This window comes from Notolepis coatsorum (assembly GCF_963971535.1).
Source record: "Notolepis coatsorum genome assembly, chromosome: 13".
Taxonomy (NCBI): Eukaryota; Metazoa; Chordata; class Actinopteri; order Aulopiformes; family Paralepididae; genus Notolepis; species Notolepis coatsorum.
Window position 1 is genome coordinate 79,666,952 of NC_140177.1, and position 20,357 is coordinate 79,687,308.

The following is a 20,357-nucleotide window of genomic DNA, read 5'->3' on the forward strand; positions in this document are numbered from 1 at the left end:
CCTGCTCGACCGGGGGATGGGAGGGGGCCGTTGGGGGGCTGCTTATTATCAGTCAGCTCCTCTATGCACCCCTGTGTAGTTCCCGGTCCTCCAGGCACAGGTCGGGCCTTGCCCTAGTTACCTGTTGGCCTGGGTTAACCCTTTTTAAGCCTGAAACGCCTTGAACTGCATTGTATAGCCTGTGTATATGCGCAGTTGTGTTTCCCGGGTTTTTTAATGGGTTAAGGGAGCAACCCTTTTCTGTTGAGATGGTTGTCTCCCCGGTGTGCCGGTAGCGGAGTCGAATCTCTGGTAGAGCCAGGGTTTGACCCCGGCTCCCCAAGAGTATGCCCTGCATATTTTATGATGTCTGCCAATTGTGTCAAACTCTTTCTCTGAACCCCGACCCCGTGGGATTAATAAATTGGCAGGGTCAGGGTTCGTGGCGGAGTCAGTTCACTGGCGGAGTCGGTTGACCCCGATTCCGCGAGGTTCGTGGCCCCACGAGATTATGACATTGTGCACGGCATACCGAACACCCTCCCCTCCCCCCCCTTGCTCTTGTTACCTGTCGACCTGGATTAAGGGATCAACCTCCTTGGAGTGTTTGTCTCCCCGGTGCGCCAGCTGACCCCACGAGATTGTGGGGGGAAGCCTCCTCGGAGAGCCTCGGAGCCTCCTCCTCAGGGAGTTTCAGAGCCTCCTCCTCAGGGGGAGCCTCGTACTCCGAGACTGGTTTTGACTTGCGAACTCCGAGACGAGATGCCCTTTCTTCATAAGAAGACTGCATCGGGCATCGGCTCCCGCCTACCAAGTGGTCTGAGCTACCCGAACGCGAGGGATGCGTTTACAGAGCCTCCTCCTCCGGGAGTTTTTCAGAGCCTCTTCCTCAGGGGGTCTTCGCGGCGTGTCAGGCGGAGAAGGGCCTTCACCTGTTGTAGGCCCTGTCCGATACGCTGGCGGTGTAGAGGGTGGTGTCACCAGTGAACGCCTGGAGAGGTCTTGAAGCCACATCCTCGTTGACCTCAGCAGGCCCCTTTTCTGGGGGTCCTGGTCCCCAGACTCTGCGGTAAGTCTGCCTTGTGTGGCCTGGGGCTGGGACCTACTTTGCGCCCCGCTGCTACGGCTTCACCAGCGGGGTCGGGTTTTTTGAATCCCGACCCCTCGGAATACTTCGCGGGTAGCGTCGGGGTCTGACGACCCCAGTGTGGGAGCTGTGATGCCGGGTTTTGTTTCACATATGTTCCCTGGTAGCGTGCAGGGCGCACGGACGGGTAGTCGCGGGCCCTTCTGTCCCGCGGTCTGCGCACCCTGTGCGTTTGGTGGGTGCTGTCCCCTCTTTCGCACAGTCGGTGTCCTGTCCCCCTACAGGCGTTGCACCCTCCTCCTCATGCAGGAGAGTTGGAGGCGAGACTTCACCTGTTGTGTCCTGTCCGTGTACTGACGGTCACCTTAGGTGCACGCAGGACCTCAGGGCTACCGATCAAATGCTTGTCTGTTACGGTGGCCCCAGTGCAGGTAAGGCGCTGTCCAAGCAACGCCTGTCACATTGGTTATGCGAGGGCATTGCCCTCTGTTACACTTTGGCCGGACAGGTTCCCTCTGCAGGTGTCAGGGCACACTCCACTCGTGGAGTGGCAGCCTCTGCTCCCCTGCTTGGGGGGGCCGAGGTGGAGGACATCTGCGCTGCGGCCTCCTGGTTCTCCCCGGGTCCTTTGTCAGGTTTTACCTCATGAACATGACTGGGGGCTCTGTCTCCCAGGCAGTCCTGAGTCCTGGGCCTTCTCCTGCACCCCGCCACCAGGTGGGCTAACAGGAGTGTGTGACGTTGTGAAGAAGGAGCAACCCTCTTTTAGAGTGGTTGTCTCTCCGGTATGCCAGCTGACCCCACGGAATTATGAGGGGGAGCTTCCTCGGAGAGCTTCACTGCTCAGAGTTTTCAGAGCCTCCCCCTCAGAGAGAGAGCCTCCTCAGAGAGTTTCAGAGCCTTTTCCTCAGGGAGTCTTCGCGGTGTACCAGGCGGGGAGGAGCCTCCACCTGTTGTGTCCTGTCCGTGCGCTGGCGGTGCGCTGACTGGTGCCTCGGGGCTACCAGTCGCATTGCCCCTGCTGCACTTTGGTTCTCCTGCCCCCCGCCATCAGGTGGGTTAGCAGGAGTGTGTGGGTGTGGACCACGGAGTGCTCTGTTCACACGCGGCCCCACTCGCGTTGTGCGTCCTAGGGTGACTGGACCCTTTTTCGCATATTGGTCGGAGTCGACTGCCAACCCCCCCCCCCCCCCCCCCCCCCCTCGGTAGGACGGGGCGGGTGGACGGGACTCCCCTCCTCCCTGTTCGATGGGCATATGGGCCCTCAGGGGGTGCATTTGTCGTGGCTGCGCGTCCGCTCTACCCTTTTGATCTCAATAAGGCTAGAGCGAGACGCTCAGCAGGATGAAACATAACAGGTTATCCTATAACCCTAGTTATGTGAATACTGACTGAACGTCTCGCTCTTCACGCCTTGAGGACCCTTGGCTGTTTTTTCACACCTGAAATTCTGACTTGGAAGGGCATGAGAGTGGCCACACCCTGTGTTTTAAGGAAACACGGGAGCAGGCATGGCCACGGGCGAATGCAGGTGCATGTAGACTTTTTTCAGCTCGCGCACAATATGTGCACGAAAGATGAATATCTCAATAAGGCTAGAGCGAGACGCTCAGCCTCAGTCAGTATTCACATAACTAGGGTTATAGGATAACCTTTGTTATACATACTGTATGATTTGTCTTTTTTATAAACAACTATGATTTGTCTTTGTTTTTTATAAACAACTATTTGAGCAAATGTGATAAAATCAAGACAGATTGTATAAAGAAAGATGCATATCTAAATCGAGATGGGTCATGGCAAAGATCAATTCTTTATTGCTACAGTACAATCAATTCTTTATTTTATTCTTTACCCATGACACAGAGATAACTATGGGCAGAGTTGCTATAAACCCAAACAGAATGGAAAAAAGCTAAGAGACCATGTCATTTTAGTTATTAAAGGCTCAGTCTACTTTACTTTTTAATTCATGATGCAGACACAACTGTGAACGACTGTCAAGAGAAACTGTTAATGTCTGTATATTGTGTGAGCTATGTGAGACCCTGAATTTGATTAATAAAGTATCCATATATCTATCTATCTATCTATCTCTATCTCTATCTCTATCTCTATCTCTATCTCTATCTCTATCTCTATCTCTATCTCTCTCTATCTCTATCTCTATCTCTATCTCTATCTAATCTATCTATCTAGAAAGTGTTTTGTGAATAAAAGGAGGGCAGCTGTGGTGGTCCAGAAACACTGGAGAGACTACAGAGAGGGGAAACATCACAGAAAGGTACAGTATAGTAGATCACAAAAAAACAATAACAATCTTATGAGTTAACTATTTGTTTAACAATATAATGTTGAGTGTATGCGTTTGCTTTTAGGAAGTAGAAAAGGTAACCACTGCGCTCAGACAGGTGCGTAGTCCAAAAATAGTAAGTCACAAAAAAAGGGGGTAGGGACCGCACTCAAGGAATATCGTATTGTTTTATTTTAACACGCATTTGCTTTTAACCATGACTGGCCCCAGAGGGAAGATAACCCCTAACCCTGGCAGTATTAGAACCTATGGTTCTAGTAAGCTACCGCTAAATCAGATAGGTGTTTTAAAATCCAGAACCATCCCTTTAAGAGTGATAATAGATCAACAAACAGCCTGCAGCTCATACAAGACATATTGGGTCTCATTCTCCAATGGACTTAAGACAAAACATTTGCTCTGAGGGCCATTTAAGACCATCCCTAAGCTTGGATTCGGCCCTGACTAAGAGCAGGATTTAGGAGCGCTGAAGAGCAGTCTTAACTTGACAGACTGTTGTGTTCCGTGCTCTTAAGGGCTTTATTTGGGAGGAATCATAGTGATTCCTTCATGTCAACTCTACAGGCCTCCTTGGAATTAATTAATCATAATTTAAATAAATATGACAATATTTGTACGATAAAAGATTACGCATTTGATGTCGGAAAAATAAATAATATGGATTCATTTGATCACAGGGCAGCTGGATTAACCATATCTGAACCAGCTATTTTGGACAAATGTATAATTACTTCATTACTCAGATATTCAAACACAATTATGCAATTATTGTGAAATGATTGAAAATAATAATTATTTAATGCCTTCGGTGGCATTTGTATTTCTTGTTTGTTAAATATCTGTTTTATTGATTAATTATACATTTGAAAGAATGCAGGTTATAGCTATAAAACGACAAATGTCTGTCCCATTGTACCAATCAATGGGATATATTGCATGTTGGCTATAACCTGCATTCTTTTAAATGTATAATTAATCAAACAGATATTTAACAAATAAGAAATACAAATGCCACAGAAGGCATTAAATTATTATTATTTTCAGATGAATCCATATTATTTAAAGCCGAATCCAAGATTAGGGACGGTTGGGGAATCCCAAAATCTGAGATGTCTTAAATAGCCCTAAGAGCAAATTTTTTGTCTTAAGTCCGTTGGAGAATGAGACCCAATGTTCTGAGTTCGATCTTTGCCACTCCCAAATATCTCATTCAAGCAGGAGTGGCACCTTGTTTCACCAGTGTTATGGACTGACCTTGTCCTTTTCCTCCCTCCCTCCCTCCCTCCCTCCCTCCCTCCACCTACTGTAGCTCCAGCACGGCTTTGACCGTCTGAGGGCAAAGATCCGCGGTCGGCAACTCCATCTACAGTACCGGAGCCAACGAGCAGCAGCTCTCACTCTGCAGAGTCAGGTATGATCTACCTCTGTCTCTACTTGATTCATATTTGCATGTTTTGCAATTTTCAAATAAGTCTGAAATGACTAGATTATGAATGATCAAAATAAATAAATTAATAATATGAATTGAACCCTTGCATTGAAGAACCATATAAATCCGTTTTTGAAATTTCTTTGGAATACCCATGTGTTTGGAGTTGTGAAGTTAATCTAAATCACTTGGGAGTGATGCAAAAGTGATATATCACCAGAAACTACTCGACTGTCTTTAATTATGAGTGAACACAACAGTCTAATATACCATCTTTAGATAGTAAAGTTTGTAAACATTGTTCCTCTGAAAACCTAAAAAAAAATACTTATATGGTTCTTCGTCTGAGGTACTCAATTATGAATTATGTAACAAGAAAAACATTAGAACAAACTATTCTAAGGATGTAAGTAAATAATGAATTATATTAAATGAAAGGTACGAGGCTATGTGGCCAGGAAGAGCTGGAAGTGTAAGAGAGAAGCAGCCATACTGCTACAGGCTCACACCAGAGGCTGGCTGGGCAGGAGAACAGTCGGCAGGATGAAGACTGATGTAAGTGTTGTCGTGCAAGTACCCTTGTAGCGTCATAACTAAATACAACCATTTAAAGTGAACCATGTGTAAATAATATTATTTATTATTATGTTAGTAATCAAAGCAATGGGATTTTCTGCATTCTTGGCACAGGATATTAGATTCAGATTCAAGATTCAAGATGTTTATTCATCACATACAGTACATACACAAGACACCTTCATTTCACTATATGTCTATGTCTTGTGTATGTGTGTGATGAATAAACCTCTTGAATCTTGAATCTCTCTAATGGTGAAACATTTATTCTCATTTAGTTTTACTCAGTGACCACAAACCAGTGGTTGGATTCTATTCTGTTCTGTAAAATCGGTACTAGAATTTGGTATCTGTCAGTAATATGAGGAAACCTGCACTTTTAGATTATGCTTTTACATTGTATTATATGATGCTATTCTCTCTCTCCCTCTCTCTCTCTCTCTCTCTCTCTCTCTCTCTCTCTCTCTCTCTCTCTCTCTCTCTCTCCTCTCTCCTCTCTCTCTCTCTCTCTCTCTCTCTCTCTCTCTCTCTCTCTCTCTCTCTCTCTCTCTCTCTCTCTCTCTCTCTCTCTCTCTCTCTCTCTCTCTCTCTCTCTCTCTCTCTCTCTCTCTCTCTCTCTCTCTCTCTTTCAGGCCTTCCTGTCAGCCCAGGAACAAGCAACTCGGGAGCAAACAGCTCGGGAGCTCCAGATTAGACTGGAAGAAGTTATTGCTCAGGCCGCCAAGGAGCCTGAGCCAATCAGTGAGCAGGAGGTGGTGGCGGACATGTTTGGCTTAGCTGATGTGATGCTTGGAGGACGACAAGGAACAGCGCCAGAGGGTTTTGAGGTTGACCATTAAATACAAAGTCACAGAGTTGCTGTCCTTTCAGTTCAATTAATATCACTTCAATTCAGTTCAATTAACATTACTTAAGTTAAATGAACTACACTTCAATTCAAATGTAATTAAATTAAATACAATTCAGGGAGTGGATTTTCTTCAAAATGCTGAATCTGGTAATCTTGATTAAATCATTCTTATACAATATATAAATAAAATAAGATAAAGCATATATATCTATAAAGGCATTATTGAACATTTCATAATTCTCGGTTATTTCCTTTAAAGGAAAACTCCAACATTTTGGGAAATTAGCTTATTTAACATCTTCCCTGGAGTTAGACAAGAAGATACATACCTTTTTTGTCTCTCTGCATGCATTAGGCCTGCACCGTTAGCGTAGCTTAGCTTCATCACTGGAAGTGGGTCAGACCTTTACCCTGAAGTTCCCTACAGTCACGAAATACACTCCAAATACAACTCCAAAACGTTCCCCTAAACATGTTGTGACCTGTGTATTTACCACGTGGAGAAATAAAAAATAATTGAATTCGACATTTATGTTTTCTAAGCAAATATACTCGGAACAATTTTTTGCCGACATATTGCGCAACGCCACTGTTCAGGGTAAAGGTCTGACCCACTTCCAGTGATGAAGCTAAGCTACGCTAACGGTGCAGGCGTTCCATAAGCCTAATGCATGCAGAGAGACAAAAAAGGTATGTATCTTCTTGTCTAACTCAAGATGTTAAATAAGCTAATTTCCCAAAATGTTGGAGTTTTCCTTTAACAAAGTAGCAGAGCTGACTATATTAAAGTATAAAATGTCTGTGTTGGGGGCGGCTAGGTGGTGTAGTGGGCAAGGCACTCGCCACCAATGTGGAGACGCTGGGTTCGCGTGTTCGAATCCAGCTCTCCACATTGTTTTCAGTTTAGCTGGTCGTCCGCAGTAATACACATTGGCCGTATTACGGGGAGGGAAACTGAAGGGTGGGGATCGGGCGTTGTGGACAGCGACTCCTACAGGTCGGTTGGTGCGCCTGCGCAGTAGAATCAGGAAGTGCTGGGGGCAGCGTGAGCCTCCCACGCGTTACTCCTCGCCACTGAGAGATCGAGCTGCGCAGGTGAAAAGATGCGACTGCTGTTACCTCAAGTACCGGAGGGGACTTGTGCTATGTATGACTTAGTCCACATTGCAGCCGGCTTGTGGGAGGCAAGAAACAGCGTTCGTGACAGGGGAGGGTTGAATTGGATGATACGAAATTGGGATGGGAGAAAATATAGAAAATGGGAGAAAAAGTGGATAAAAAAAAAATGTCTGTGTTGGAAAAAGCTAGCAATGCATTCAAAGTATAACGTATTGTGTTTTTTGGATAGGTAATATAATTCATAACTCTTATATATAAATCAATTGAATATCAACCTCATCCCTCACTGTGTCAGGATTTGGAGACGGAGCGCTACACCCCGGAGCTGGTGATAGAGCCTATTGTTGAGACCCCAGAGCCATCGTCAGAGTCGGAGTCGGAAGCCCTGGTTCCACCCTCGGCCCCAGTCCCAGTCCCAGCCCGGGTTCCATCCTCGGTCCCAGCCCGGGTTCCATCCTCTGCCCCAGCCCAGGTTCCAGCCCCTGTCCCAGCCCGGGTTCCATCCTCGGGCCCAGCCCTGGTTCCAGCCCTGGCCCCAGTCCCGGAGCCTGACTCTATCCTCTCTTCACTCCCAGATGAAGATTATGACGACTATGACGACAGCAAGGACGAGTTCTCATTCTCCAAGTTCAGCTCTCTGTATTTCCAGGGCAACGCTACACACACGCACATCAACCAGAGGCTCCGGCAGCCCCTGCTCCCCCACGAGGACGAAGGGGACGCCCTGGTGAGAGAGCGGAGAGAACACAACAGAGATACTCACTGTCACAAACATCTATCTTTGTTTTTTTTCTCTTCCCTTCTTCACCTCTATGCCCGAGGATCTTTCTTTACAGTGGTAGCCCCCAACCATCCTGCATCAATTCTGCATTACTTCTGCAGATTTTTTATTTAGCCTATAATCCCTTTCACCTGTTCACCACAATTTCCTTTCTCCTCCTTTTGTCTCCATTTCTCTCTCCTTTCTCAACAATCCTTGTTTCCTCTCCTCTCGTCCTGCAGGTGTGTCCGACGGTGTGGTGGATTATCCTGCGCTTCATGGGAGATATCCCGGAGCCGAGACACCAAAGCACAGAGCTCCCCGATCGATCTGCCAGCCCCATGAGCCGCATCAGGGGTCAGGGTCGGAGGCTCAGTCACCTGGTGGGACTAGACCAGGTAAAGTAGCATTGCTAGCATTGCTAGACGGTCTGGACCAGAATTAGAATTTTGGTGTAAGAGCTCACATTTCTTTGTGGCCTCATAAAGTCAGAAATTCATTGTTTGTGGAGTAGCCCCGGATCACCGATCGGAGGGCTCTCTCTCTGATTTCTAGCAGAGAGCGGTGCGTGTTCACAAATACTGACTAAACTGTCCTGCGGGGCACAGGAGGAATACAGTATTATGTACATTCTTAAAATGGGTGCCATTTAAGATTTGGCTGAATGCCATTCACCAGTCATTATTATGTCTCGTTTTCAACAGAAAATTCTGAGGAAGAACAGGAAAAAACATGGAGGAAACAGAAGAGAGTCTGCTATCCTTGAGGCGGTATGGTATCATTATTAAAATGTACCTCTCTCAAAACCTGCCCCCTTTTCTAGATCCTCCAATCACAACTGTTGGTTTCGTCTAATAAACAAAGTTTGTCAGAGGAAGCAACAGTTCTGATTGGAGGATCAAGAAAGGCAGGGTTTGAGATAGGTAAATTCTAATTTATATAAAGCTGGGTTTTTATGTGCTTCTTGCAGATTAATATAAAATGCTAATTATCGTTTTAATTAATAGTAAGGGAAATATATGAAAATCTGCAAACTAAATCCTTACCCATCAATTTCTTCACTAATGTGTTTGTAAAGGTGTGTAGTAAGATGTATTAAAAAGTTGAAGTTCAAATCCTGTATGTTTTTTCATAACAACTGCTCAAAGTTGAGGTACCGAATACCGATTTCCGAGAAATCTAAAATGTTCTGTTTGGCATTGGGTAACTTGTGAGGGGTCAAACTAGGTTTTTTTTATGATTCTGAGTTGATTGCAATCATGTATTTTTCACTAAAATCATTCCTTGGTTGAAAAAAGGCCACGCCCACTCTTATATTTAAATTCGAAAGTAGCTTTATTTGTAGTTATAAGTAGTTACAAGTGCTGATCACTTCAGGAGTCGATCTCTGAGTCTTCTCCAGACTCACCACCATCATGACCACAATTCTTGCATGAAATTCCTTTACAGACTCCACATGCTGAGATGCACTTAACGCCATTCCTCTTGCAGCTGCACCGCCGGTTGCTGCAATCTCTGTTACAGTTGCAGCTTGTGAACTGCAGTAGCTCCTCAGGAGCCATGGGGTCTAGGGTTGGGACTGGCTCATAGCCATGTACACCTAATGTCCATCCATAGTCACTGGGGTTCAGAGACATACTCTGCAGAAGGATCCAGTCCTGGGTTTGTATAGGCACGGAGAGAATGCTGTTCAGCTGCACCCTCTGTTGGAGGTAGAGTTTCTGGTTTGATCAACCCTGCCGCTGCCTTCCGTGAGAACATGTGTCGAATTTCACCCAAATCAGTACCTGGAGCATGGTAAATGTACTGGAAGATGGTAGTACCAGCCTGTATCACTGCATCCTTAGTAGCTTGTGTGTCAATGAAGATGTCCATGTGTTCATCAATGTCCCCTGCACAGAACATGCAAAAGAAATGCACTTTGAGATTTGTTTACAATATAAAGTGAAATAGAAAAAGAAAATACATTATTATTATTATTATTATTACCTGTCAAATAAGGTTGTTTTTCCATAGCCAGCTATTGCAGAAACCGTATTACAACCAGTCAAGGTGTGACAAAAGAGCAGGTAGCATCTCTTTCTTTCAGAGAGAGCTTCGCGGATACTTCTGACATCATAAGAGCCCTTTGATGTTGTGAAGAAGAGTGGATGGTTGGTGCTTGGAATATGGTGTACTAGCATCACCAGCACATCTGCATCTTCTGCCCGCACCTGAAAATAGAACAAGATATGCAAAGCGTGTTGCACTATACAATACCAGATAAAACTATTCAAGTTTGAATACTCGAGAGTGAATACTTTTGTTTCAGTTTATACAAATAAAATAGGCTACCTACACAAATGCTACTAACCTCAACAAAGTCATCTGTAGCAGTGGCCAATGCCTCTCTCACAATCGAAGTGTCAGCATCAGTGTCACACTGCTCCACTGTGATGTTATGTTGTCTGAATGTTGAAGAGAGGAGGTGGATTAGCGCACTCTTGTTATTGGTGTTGTCCAGGAACTTTGCTCTTGGTGTCCAGTGTATCATATCCGGTCGAATCTGGAGATCACAGCATGACTTCTTAGCGCGCCGGATGTGGTCATGATCTTTTGGTGATCGGCTGTAGCCATCAAAGACAACAATGATCTTCTGAGAGCGGCGGCCTGCTGTACGTAGCTCAAGTAACTGTTGGCAATCTCCTGCCAAGTCTGACCTTGTTCCCACTTTACCATGTAGAGAAGCCATCCGCCATCAACTAAGAGTGGAGCAGGATTGGTTAGTGAGGTCAAGCGGATCAGTTAACTCCTTCAGGCTAGTCTTGGAAAAGCCTGCCTTGTTCATTTTCTGATCTTTATTGCTGAAGAGGGACAATGGGAAGGGAGTCAGCTCATACTCCAATCATGGCTGGAGTAACAGACCACGTGGTTTCCAAGGGCAGTGAAACTTTCGAATGTCTCCTTGTAAGCAGGCAAAGTTTCGAGTTGCTTCATGAGTTGACAGTACAGCCGTGCACCCTTGGCATATTGATGATGCCCTGCAGCCACAAAGATGTCCAGCATCCTGCTAACAATACAGTAGGCCGTTGTGATCTAAAAGGCCCCTCAGTTCTGATGAAGACCTTGATCACATCTACCATGTAGTGGTACTGCACCCAGAGAGCAGGTGTTCTTCCTCCTTCAGCAAGTCTTTTGAAGGTTTCTTCAAACCGCTGTTCAAACAGTGCCACTACTGGATCTGTGTGTCTGGCTCCCATCTTCCCATCAGCTACCTTCTCCATGAAAGTCCTCATTTCACCGAGTTCCTCCGCGGTGAAGGCATGTTTCATCTACTATCTATCTAGGTCGTCCTCGGACGGGCCCTCCATCGGTGCTTCCAGTCATCCCGATCCTCCATGCATCTGGCTAGCTCGCCGGTGCTTTCTGTTCCCACATCTCTCCTGAGTACGTCCACGTAGGTTAACGTGGGACGTCCTCGTGATCGATGCCCGTGTGTTGGTTCCCACAGTACAAGTTTGCTGGTTGGCATCTCATGGTGTCTCTGGCAGTGACCTGCCAGCCTCATTCTCCTGACTGCCACTTTATCGCTCACCCTTAGCACCCCCCCATACAAGTTTGCATTAGTGACATGCTCATCCCTGTTGATGTTGAGCACCACACGCATCATTCTGGTGTAGCACCCATCCAAGGACTTCTGCAGGGTGGGCTTCAAGGTCCAGCATTCACTGCCATACAAAAGGACAGACTCAACTGTTGCATGAAATAAGTTGAGCTTGATTTGACGGGGGAGGTTGCATTTCCACACACTGGTCATGCCGTTCAGAGCCCTCCACGCAAGTGCCTTCCTCACTTTAAGGTCTTGCTCGGACGAGTTGACCCACGAGCCCAGGTACTTGAAATCACTGACTTCCTTTAGAGCAGAGCCTCCTGTTGTCCTTAGAGGTGGATGATCCGGGAGGATGTTATACATTATGACCTCGGTTTTCTTGGCATTTAGCCTAAGGCCAACCTTGGCGCACTCCGTCTCCACTCTGCACAGGAGTTCCTGTGCCTGCTCCACCTGGTCAGAGAGCAGGCTGATGTCGTCCGCGTAGTCAAGGTCTGTTAGGACTATGGCGGGGTGTCGTCTCGATCTTCTTGGGGTTATTGTGAGACCAAGTTCCTGCTCCCGTCCATTGATGGCCTTCCTGAGCGCATAGTCGAGGACTATGACGAAAAGGAAGGGGGCAAGGGTGTCCCCTTGCATCACTCCAGCCAGGATGTCAAATTCATGATGTGCTGATAAGATGGCTGCATCAATGAGGAGGTGAGCAGGGATTGCCTTGTCAAAACATCTTCCATCCAGGATGTGGTTGGCTGTCGTACTCCCTGGATAGATCAGCTGGATCAGCTCCAGTAGTCCAGAATCCTCCATGATGTTTCCAATGGATCCAAGGTAGGACTTCAGCAGGTGAAATCCACCCAACCTCGGAATGATAGGTAGATTTGTCTGTTTTATGATGTCCACAGCCTTCAGCCAGATCGGAAGATCGAATGTCACTGTAGTGACTCTGTCTGCAGAGAGCCGTGTGCACTCTTTGAGAGTGGTGAAGATGGTGTTGAGGTCATTAGGGTCACCATCAATGATTGGGAGGAAGTCGATCTGTGTGCGCTGCTTGACATCATCTGCATGGATACTCTTCATCCAGCCATTCCAGTTGGAGTGTGGGAACTCAGGATCCTGGGCTTTGATCACCCACCCTGCTGCCCAGAATGTATCGCCCGGAGTGAGGAATAGCTGGTCATGTGTCACAGAAGAGGCGAGCTCAATAATGGGAAGAAATGTGATGGTGTTTATCCCTGTCCTTGTTCTGTTGGTGAATGGAAGAATCTTCACTTCAGCTCCTCTCAGGATCTTAGCTTTGTCAAGTGCCTTCAACCTCACTCTGTGGACAGCTGTTGTCATCTGGGGATCTGGCAAAGATGGTGCCGGAGAGGTGACTTTGATCCAACCCATTGAATGGAAAGGAGTGTTTCCCTGAATAGAGACGATGTTTAAATCTATATTGTCTCCGACAAACTGAGTGAATACATTGGTTGTTTCCCCAACCTCCATGGCCTCCATGACCACCCGATTGTCATGGCTAGTTTCACTTCCACTGGCTGTTGTAAATGATAGATCCTCAAGTGCAGAGTCAACCGCAACCTCATCATCGATCTGCTCATCAGTTTCTTCCACAATGGTATAGAGTATCAGAAGTATCTTGGATGCCATCTCCATTCCTGTCATTAAGGAAGCAGTATTTTGCAAAGTTGACAACTAATCATGGAGTAATACATCATGGATTTGACGTTAGCTAGCTAACCATGTTATTGCGCCTACTGTTACATAGCTAACAAGTAAGCAAAGTTGACAACTTGTACAGTATGTTACATTTCATTACCAAAGTAGTGACATGAAATATTTCAAGTAAAAAATGTAGATAATACTTACATATCAGGCGTAAAAAGCAGGCTGTCCATGATCAAATGAAGGTCGCAAATGGCTTCAGCATGTTAACTCTAAACTTCCTCACCCTGAATGCCAACCAACTAGCAACTACCACTAAACAATAATAAGTCCTAAAAGGGCAAATAGTAAAATAATCAAAGAATGTTATGCTAGCAGTGGAAAGGCATTGTGGGGGGGTGGGGGGGCCGAGCAGGAAAGGTGGGCATGGCCGTTTTTCCACAAAGGAATGATTTGAGTGAAAAATAAATGATTGCAATCAACTCAGAATCATGAAAAACCCCTAGTTTGACCCCTCACAAGTTACCCAAGGCCAAACAGAACATTTTAGATTTTTCGAAAATCTGTATTCGGTACCTCAACTTTGAGCATACAGGATTTGAACTTCAACTTTTTAATACATCTTACTACACACCTTTACAAACACATTAGTGAAGAAATTGATTGGTAAGGATTTAGTTTGCAGATCGGTCAAATATTTGATAAAATGCCCTTACTATAAGGCGAGACAATGAATAGGCAAATATCTTCTTGGTTGATTTTGAGATTTTGTTATATTTTGCTTCCTAAACATGTCTTCTATGAAACTAGTGACAATAAAATGTCAATAACACACATTTAGTTGTTTATTTTACTTCATTTTGCCTGATTGCATCCATAAATGTGCACATATTTAATGGTGAAGTGCGTCATTTGCATATCGCTGCTGGCGGAACAAAACCTTGTAACTCCAAAAACCCAACTTTTCAGCAGATGAAAAAAACTAACACAGATTTGAGGGCGAATAGAGTTACGAGGTTTAGACAGATGATTGGTTTAATGCTTTCCCATTGTGTAGACTTTGTAAAACCACACACACATGGAGGATGATCTAATGGAGTTACGAGGTTTTGTTCCGCCTGCAGCGATATATAAACATAAAATTCAGAAAACTTGCAATATATTTTTTCTTAGTTTATATGTACATAACAAACTGGGAAAGTTTCATAGTGATATCTATTCAAATATTTGTTTTGCCTACACTGTTACTACACTGTTTGTAGCCTGTGTGTAGTTCTGTTCAGTTCAATAACAACATTATTATTATGTTATTATATTATTCAGTTATCAGGCATGTGTTTAGGTTGTCTATTACTAATGGTTTGATTAGGTATTGTGTTTGTAAATAGTTGTTTAAAAAAAATTTATGGCATTTTACAATACAGAACTTTGAAGGCGTTTTCCAAAAAATTTGCTTTTATGCGTTTTTCTTACACACTTGGGTAAACATGTACCATTTTCCTAACACCTACACACACCATATTTTCCACATTTATTCCTATATATACCCTGCATCTTTGTCCAGAGGGGTTTGTTGATATATCATTCATTGTTACGATTGTGCTTAGATGGCATGATGAAATGGAACCCAGATGCAGATTTAAACACACTGGGAGCTTGGAGAGAGCAGGCAGGAGACAGCGGTGTGATAAACAAAAGGCTTTACTTGCATGAAGTGGAAACACAGGATACAGGGAAGCTTCACGAATGGCAGGGTGACAGTAAAACAAAACACGAACGGAAACAAGGGTAACAGGAAATAATGACCCAGCAATGGATGCTGGGCCGACAACACTAATTTGTAAACACTAATTAGAGACAAGGGGGTGATTGCTGAATGGACACAGCTGTGGTAACAGAACTAACACAAGACTGAAACACAGGGGAATACACTAGAAACAAATGTACAATACTGAGACACACAAGACTAGAACACATTTACAAAACACAGACAGTAGGAACACAAGACTAACACAGTGGAAACAATACAGACAACAAATATACAAAACACAGATTGATGCAAATAATATGACACAGATGAATGGCCTGACCCCAGAGTTGCCACGTCTGAATCAGGCCACCAGATGGCAGTGGTGTATTATTATTGAAAGGGGGTATGAAAGGAGGTTGTGAAAGTCCAATGCCTGGTCCAGCCAAACCGTGGGGAAAGGTACAGTCTGGTCCAGCAGGACCGGGGGAAGCGTTACAATTCATAGCCTGATTTATAGTACATTTATACCAAAAAAACTGGCGAAAATAGATTTTTTATGACTGTAGACAGCATTTCCTGATTTATGGGATGATAAAAAGACATAGCCACAATCCCTTCTGGACAAAGTTCACTGTGTTATGTGTCAACATAATGAAACAAATTTTTTTAATCTGGCATCATCCAATGTTGGTATGTATACCCTAACGTCATATGCAAATGTGTGCATATTTAATTAGGTAACGCCTATTTTGCATATATAAACATAAGAACTCAGAAAGCTTGCAATACATTTTTTCTTAGTTGGTATGTACATAACAAACTGGGAAAGTTTCATAGTGATATCTATTCAAATATTTGTTTTGCCTATTCACCTGGGGTGTCTCGCCTTAATTTATCAATCTTTTTTTATTTGATTATTTTTACTAGCCAGAGGACACGGGTGATGAAGAGGGCATGATTGGAGAGGGACCAACACTCCATAAAACAATGTCATCCTTGGAAAAACTGCACATTATTGTGGGATATGCTCTATCTAGACGGGGAATAAGGTAAAGGTCTTATGGTACTAGTAAGACTAGTGTATTACTAGTGTATTGAATTGTGAGTGAGTGAGTGAGTAAGTGAGCAATTGTGTACTGAAATATCACAGGCAGAATACATTATTCTCATTACAAACTCATGATCACCTGAGTTTTTGGAAGTGAGTTAACTGCTCGTTGAAATACTTTCATAGTGATCTAAGAAAATATATATGGTAGTGAAGTGATTAAGCGAACTGGTTTTTGCACTGTATAGAACCCTGTTGACCCTTATATCATTACATTTTTACTTGAAAAAAGTTGAGGTTGCCCTCATTTGCAACAATGTCAAGTTAAACATGCCAGTTAAATAAATATTTGAAATGATGATCTTCCATACACAGGCTGCATCATGCCCCTGCTCTACCTAGGTTCCACCCCTCGCCTAAACCAAGTGGCGTATATTCATGCTGTGTGTTACAAGTGTGAGAGGAAATACCTGCACCTGATTTCCCGGCCATTGTCCAGAGTTCATGTGCAAAAGGGACTATAGTTTGCACTTGTATGTTGTCATATAACCCTGTGTCTACCTTCCTGTTTAGAGATGAGATCTACTGTCAGATCTGTAAGCAGCTGGTGAACAATATGAACCAGAGGAGCCGTATTAGAGGCTGGATCCTCCTGTCAGTCTGCCTGGGGATCTTCCCTCCTTCCGACCGCCTCATGAAGGTTAGTAGATGATGGAAAGCTTGTTGGTCAGGGGCAGGGCTCGGTGATAATGGTCAAAATATGATATTTCTCTTATTTCTTATCAGTTACAACTATAGTGATTGTCATCTTTTTCATGTCTTTTTTTTGTAGGGCTGTCAAAATTAATGCTTTAACTTTGGAGATTAATTTAAATGATTTAAAGCATTAAAATAAATTAATCTAGATTAATCTATGGACTGAAAAATCTTCAATCTTAGCGCCGCGGATATAAGAAAGAGGTCTAGATGTTGATGATTTTGTTGAACATTTGTGTTGACAGAGTCACCTGGGGAGCAAAGTAACTGGTCATGACAACGAGGTCCTCTTTAGTCTTAACTGGCGTGGTTTATTTCATATGTACATTTCCACCACGAGACCTGGGCCCTATTCCCCGTACCTGGTTCAACTAAGTCGATCAAAAGTCCCATTATCCAGATTCAATTAACCCGATGTTTGAATCCGGGCTTTCCCTGTTCCTCGAACGCTGATTCAGTCTCGTTAATTCGAACCAGACTTGATACTCAGGATAATTGCGAGCGGCCGCCTCACCTGAAAAGACAGCAGGTGTCGATCGCAGAAATCGTGATTTTCTAACGGCATTGATTGATTGATTGATTTAAAACTTTATTAACAGATTGCAGAATGGGTACAATACAGTACGGCTCAATAGCCTCGCCGACAAGTTAAATGCATAATCTATAGGCTAATTTTAAATCCCTCATTACCTCAATCAATCAGATTATATTTCTTTAAATGTGCTGCTGGCAGTAGGCTTAATGGAATGAATAATCTAATGAGATCTATTGCTAGCGAAAATAATTAGTTCAACTCTTTCAGAATAAGTATACAAAAACAAGCCCAAAGATTAAAGAGTATATCTAATTGATACGAATTAATAGTTACTTATGAGGATATCTGTACTGTATGCGCTTAGGTATCATGTAATATAATAAATACATCGTTCCTAAAGTTTTCAGGCTGCGACCCCCACTATTATATAGAGGTGGTTGAAACATGCAAACATTCACACGCACACATATGCATTGGAGGCTTTTAACACGCACAATAACTACACAAACTAACACAATAATCAAACAGCCATAAAATGAATACATATAGCGTGTTTCATTTAGAAGGCTAATGAGATGGATGGGCATAGTCTGGGTTTAATTTAGGAGACAGCGACTCGGAGATGAATGAATGAATGAATGAATGAATGAATGAATGAATGAATGAATGAATGAATGAAAACTTTATTTAACAGATTGCAGAATGGGTACAATACAGTACGGCTCAATACATACAATTGTTAAGGGGATGCAGACCTGAGAAAGACGTTTGTCTTGTTTCCATCAGGGTCCCCCATTTTCAATTCATATAGACATTTATGACATACACAACATACATGACATTTATGGCATAGGGACATATAGGTATTTAGTACTGATACATTTGTGACATAAACGGTATTCAAATATACAGTACTGTTACCCCTAGATCCTGACAGAGTATATACATATGATGGGGAGGGGACTGTACATTAGGAGGGGGTGGGTGAGTGGGAGAGAAATATACATACGGCGGGGAGGGAATATATACATGCGGTGGGGAGGAGACTGTCTATTAGGAGGTGGTGGGGGTTTTGGGCATTTACGGTGGCCAGTTTCGAATTGCAGCCTCCCGTAGGTGCTCTTTAAGAGCGGTTTTGAATGTGGGCAGGGATTCACATTCCTTTACAGCTTTGGGTAGGGCATTCCACATTGTTGTGGCATAATTGCGAAACGTGTTTAGTCCCTTGTTTGAGCCGAATCTGGGTTTAACATGATTTGTTGAGCTTCCTCTGGTGTAGTGGTTGTGGTATTCACTGACCTTTGGGAAGTATTTTGACATGTACATGGGCACCCCGGTCGTATAGTGTATCTTGTAGACCAGGCCCATTGCAAGTTGCTGTACTCTGCCGTCTACTCTAAGCCATCCTAGGTTGTCAAAGTGGGCAGGGTTGAGGTGGGTTCTGGGGTTCAGGTCAAGTAGTAGTCTGACCAGTTTGTTTTGTGATGTTTGTAATTTTGTTTTAAGCGCCTTTGAGGTGCTTTGGTACCATGAGGAAAGATTTGCCTCTAGGATGGAACCCAGGTAGGTAATTTCGTCTTTCCTTGTGACAATATTGTCACCCACTGTAACTGAGAAGCCGTCGGTCTTGCTGAGTTTGTTATTTGAACCGAAGAGAATGGACTCTGTTTTGCCCATGTGTAATGATAGTTTGTTATCAGCGAGCCATATGCAGATTTTGCCTAGTTCCGAGCTGAGGGTTTTTTCAACCTGCAACTTGTTCTTGTCAGAGACCAGCAGGGCTGAGTCGTCCGCAAACAGGAACAAGTTGCAGTCACAGGCTGACGACATGTCATTTGCATAAATTAGGACGAGTAGCGGTCCTAGTATGCTTCCTTGTGGAACACCACAGCTCACTGTGAGGGGGGGGGGATAGAGTACCGTTTACCTCTACCATCTGTTCTCTCCCCTCCAGGTAGGATTGCATCCAGCTCACTGATAAGCTATCAAAACCAATTGCTTTTAGCTTGTCCATCAGAATGGAGTGATTGACAGTGTCGAAGGCCTTTTGTAGGTCCAGCAATGACATTCATTCAGACGTGATCTGTACTTATTTTTTATATAAGTCAGTGCAGATAATGTTTTTTCGAATAGGTAGTTATAGCTGTGCGTATTCCCCCTCAATTGATATCTAGTCGGCATCGGAGGTGGGCAGCGAGCTGGGACGCATTCTCCATCAGAAACAAGCGCACCTCATCCCGCAGCTCAAACAGGTGTCGTGCAGTATGTAGGAAATCCATAGGCTGAATATGATTTATTATCAGCATTTTAGGTCTATTATTTTACATTTCAAACGCATTTCTTTTAGCAGTTTAATGTATTTTAATTGTTTTTAATTATAGGCCTATTTCACACATTCTATGAAATCAATACATTCTGGAAATCATCTCGCGAAAACATTATTCAGAATGGTATAATGGGATCAAAGAGCACCTACGGGAGGCTGCAATTTGAAACTGGTCCCCGTAAATGTCCAAACACCCCCTCCCACCCACCCACCCCCTCCCAATGTGCAGTTTCCTCCCCCTCGTATATATATTTTCTGTTAGGATCTCTGTTTAACAGTACTGTATATTTGCATATCTTGTATGTCACAAATGTAACAGTACTGTATATCTGTATGTCATGTATGTCATAAATGTCATGATATATATCTGTATGTCATGTATGTCATAAATGTCATTATGAATTGAAAATGGGGGACCCTGATGTAAACAAGATGAAAGTCTTTCTTTGGGTCTGCATCCCCTTAACAATTGTGTGTATTGAGCCGTACTGTATTGTACCCCATTCTGCAATCTGTTAATACAGTTTCCAATCAATCAATCAATCTCTGAGGAAGGGAGCTGCCATTTTGTTCCGAG

The 20,357-nt window shown here is 43.9% G+C and overlaps 1 protein-coding gene across 1 annotated transcript in view; it reads left to right on the forward strand.

The window, feature by feature from the left end:
* LOC311239418 (unconventional myosin-VIIb-like) overlaps positions 1 to 20,357 on the forward strand; it is a gene marked incomplete at its 5' end in the record, with an annotated part of 195,727 nt that overhangs the window by 66,674 nt on the left and 108,696 nt on the right. The window contains 8 exons of the mRNA XM_084327722.1: positions 3,266 to 3,350; positions 4,690 to 4,791; positions 5,248 to 5,364; positions 7,650 to 8,081; positions 8,357 to 8,512; positions 8,819 to 8,884; positions 16,043 to 16,164; positions 16,737 to 16,863. Of these exons, the coding sequence (XP_084183848.1) occupies positions 3,266 to 3,350; positions 4,690 to 4,791; positions 5,248 to 5,364; positions 7,650 to 8,081; positions 8,357 to 8,512; positions 8,819 to 8,884; positions 16,043 to 16,164; positions 16,737 to 16,863 (1,207 nt within the window). The remainder of the gene's footprint in view (positions 1 to 3,265; positions 3,351 to 4,689; positions 4,792 to 5,247; positions 5,365 to 7,649; positions 8,082 to 8,356; positions 8,513 to 8,818; positions 8,885 to 16,042; positions 16,165 to 16,736; positions 16,864 to 20,357) is intronic.